Raw genomic sequence first — 2838 nt, forward strand, 5'->3', positions numbered from 1 at the left:
TTTTTTTTTTTTTTTTTTTTTTTTTATTTGGTCCAGGGTGTTAACATACATATATTTAACAGCCCAATATTGTGTGCATGAGAGTCATCCAACATAATAAAAATCCCTATTTGTGTGCTAATTACTTTTTATTGCAAGTGATGATAACAATCTCCTTGGCTTTAAAAAGACTTCTGACAGCCCAACTGCCTCTAATTCTTGCGCTGAACAGAAAGTGTAGTTTTACTGTGAAATCCTCCTTTCTCTTTTTTTGGTTGGGTTCTGTTTTCAAAAGGGAAGCCATGGGCATTTGTAGTATAATCTGAAACTTTTCACTTGTAGCCTGCCAGTTCAAATTAAGCCTAAATTGGAATCGACACAAAGAAGTTCTTCTAATCGCTGTTCACTTGCCTGGGTAGCATTATCGCTCTGCTTCTTCTTAAGTGTCCGTATTACAATCTGCTGTCGTAGCTGGTACTTCAGGTTGATAGTCTCAGCAGAGAAGCCTGACTGAATGTTACAGGTACCTGAACTTTCTTACACCTACTCCATATCATTGTATTGAGGCACGTTGGATGAGCAATGCAGGCCCATTCTCTCCAGCTTGTATTATAACAGAGCATTTTTATCAGTGTTGGATTTCGGCTTCGACGTCTTTCAGCTCAAAAACCTCACCCGCAATGGACTCCAAAATTAAACCAAAGATGGATGGATAGATATAATAAGAACAACAACACACAAAATATTGAGAAGAATCTAATGATGTTTTTCCTTCCTTTTAGGGCAAGAAGAATGGACCAACTCGAGACACAAGACACCTTCAGCAAGGACAACAAAGGGAGTCTACAGAGACCAGCCATATGCCAGATACTGATTGTACTGTCTGATGTTGTGAAATACCCAATCTCCACCAGTCCTGTATACTGTTCAAAGTAATTTTTTCTATGAACACTCCCTTTTTATTAAATCAAAGTGCTTAAATATCTGAATGGATGGACTGAATTTAAACTATTTTGAGGAAAGAACAACCTGGGCATAATGATATGTTTAAAAAAAAAAAAAGAGAGAGAGAGAACTTTGTTATTTCCAAACTGTATTTGAAAAATAGGTGATCAAAAATAACCTTTGATTAACTAGTGTTAAACAAAAAATAGGTTTACTAAATATGTTAATCCATTCTTTTAATATAAGCGTAACCTTTTATTTAAAGGTTTTCAACAGTTTAGTTCTTTTAGTTTTATCTTTCAACCATTTGCTAGTTTTTCTCTTGCAAACATGCGTAAAAAGGGAAGCAGATTACAAATGCAAATAATGTGGTATTTTGTAACTTAAGTCTTGAAATGTTCTGTAGTGTTAAGCAAAGTTTACTCTTGCTTGATACTAAATAAACTTTTGAAAGAAAATCACTGTGTGAGAGTAATGTTATGCTTTATTTTACAATAAACCTTCATAAATAGTAGTAAACAGGGAGAAATTCTTTTAACACAATGATCAAGATAAAAGGCTCACACTAAACACTGTACAGCTTTTAAAACTGGTATAAACCTAAATGTACATTTATGTACTCACAGTAGATTTAAATGCTGTTTAAAGTATCCAAATGGTATGGATCTGTTTGAGTGCCACATTAAAACAAAATCTTTGTTAAAAATGGTTTAAAATAGCTAATGAATTTTCTGAAAAAGATGTGACTAGTTTTCATCTTGTTGAGCATTTTTTCACTAGTGCAACTTTGGAATTTTTATGAGAATTTTGGTACCTTAATGACCACCTCGCTCCGTGCTGGAAGCAATAAACACAAAGCTTTTAAAGACTTTCTGACTTGACTAATTGAGGTCGCTTTCGTCAGAGGCAGAGGATGTGTAACCCTTAAAACGGTCTTCATTTGCAAAGGTAAATAAATCAAATAAGATTTTAATCTCAATTTATCTTAATATAACCAATAAAAACAGGGAGGATACAAATTAGAAAGTTTCATTGTAGATTTTAGAAAGGTTTTAAGATCACCTAAATTCTCACTTTAAAACTTTTAATTTGTTTTAGTAATCTAAAAAACCTTAGCTTAGTTTAATTTGGGCAAACTATTCCCTATTAAACAAATGTAAAACACCATAACCACTAGTTTGTAATAATTTATTTTTACATAAATTCTAGTAACAGAGAGCAGTATTTAAACATTACAAATGTTATCTAAAGCTTTTCCTTAATAATTTAGTTTGTCTTTTAATTGTAGTCTAATATTGTTTATTTTAGTGTATATTTTAGTCTTCTGTATTCAGTAAAAAAGATCTTTTCTCTTGTCAGGAAACACTATACGTCTTGAGGAACAAGGAGAATGAAAGCCCATATCTGTTGATGCTATGGTAGGTACTTGTATATCTACTTTATCTTATCTGACAAACAATAGACCATAAAAAAACAATGTTATGGGCATGATCCTGCTTTAAAAAAAGAATTTTTAAAGGCTGTATAGCCTATAAACTCAACATTGAACTGTCCTACTGCATTCCTGGCTCTGTTTACTTACGCTTTTGCATTTGAGAATTAATGTTATATGCCAAAATTTGATTAACATCGGCATAATCTGAGCTAACTAGGTAATGGAGTCTTTTCTCTGATAGAGAAAGATAGAAAAGTAGTAAGGTTTACATTATTCATTTTCCAAAGAGAACACAAACCCCATAGAAAAATCAGATTTTCAGATTCAGGCAGAGGGTTCCCAAGCCATATTTGTTCAACAAATATGTATGTGTGTGTGTTGATTTGATAACCCTGGAGGACACATTTGATAGAGGATGATTGGATGAACCAGTACAAACAGTTCTGCATCAGGAACGTATTGAACGTGCTTCGAATAAT

The 2838-nt window shown here is 32.9% G+C and overlaps 1 protein-coding gene across 1 annotated transcript in view; it reads left to right on the forward strand.

Moving 5' to 3' along the window:
• The window catches only part of KHDRBS3 (KH RNA binding domain containing, signal transduction associated 3), a 213025-nt gene extending 211937 nt beyond the window's left edge, over nt 1–1088 (forward strand). The window contains exon 11 of the mRNA XM_019519668.1: nt 762–1088. Within this exon, the coding sequence (XP_019375213.1) occupies nt 762–853 (92 nt within the window). The 3' untranslated portion in view covers nt 854–1088. The remainder of the gene's footprint in view (nt 1–761) is intronic.
• Nucleotides 1089–2838: the final 1750 nt, after the last annotated feature.

The sequence above is a fragment of the Gavialis gangeticus genome, unplaced genomic scaffold, assembly GCF_001723915.1.
Source record: "Gavialis gangeticus isolate Ggan-Ray unplaced genomic scaffold, GavGan_comp1, whole genome shotgun sequence".
NCBI classification, from domain to species: Eukaryota; Metazoa; Chordata; order Crocodylia; family Gavialidae; genus Gavialis; species Gavialis gangeticus.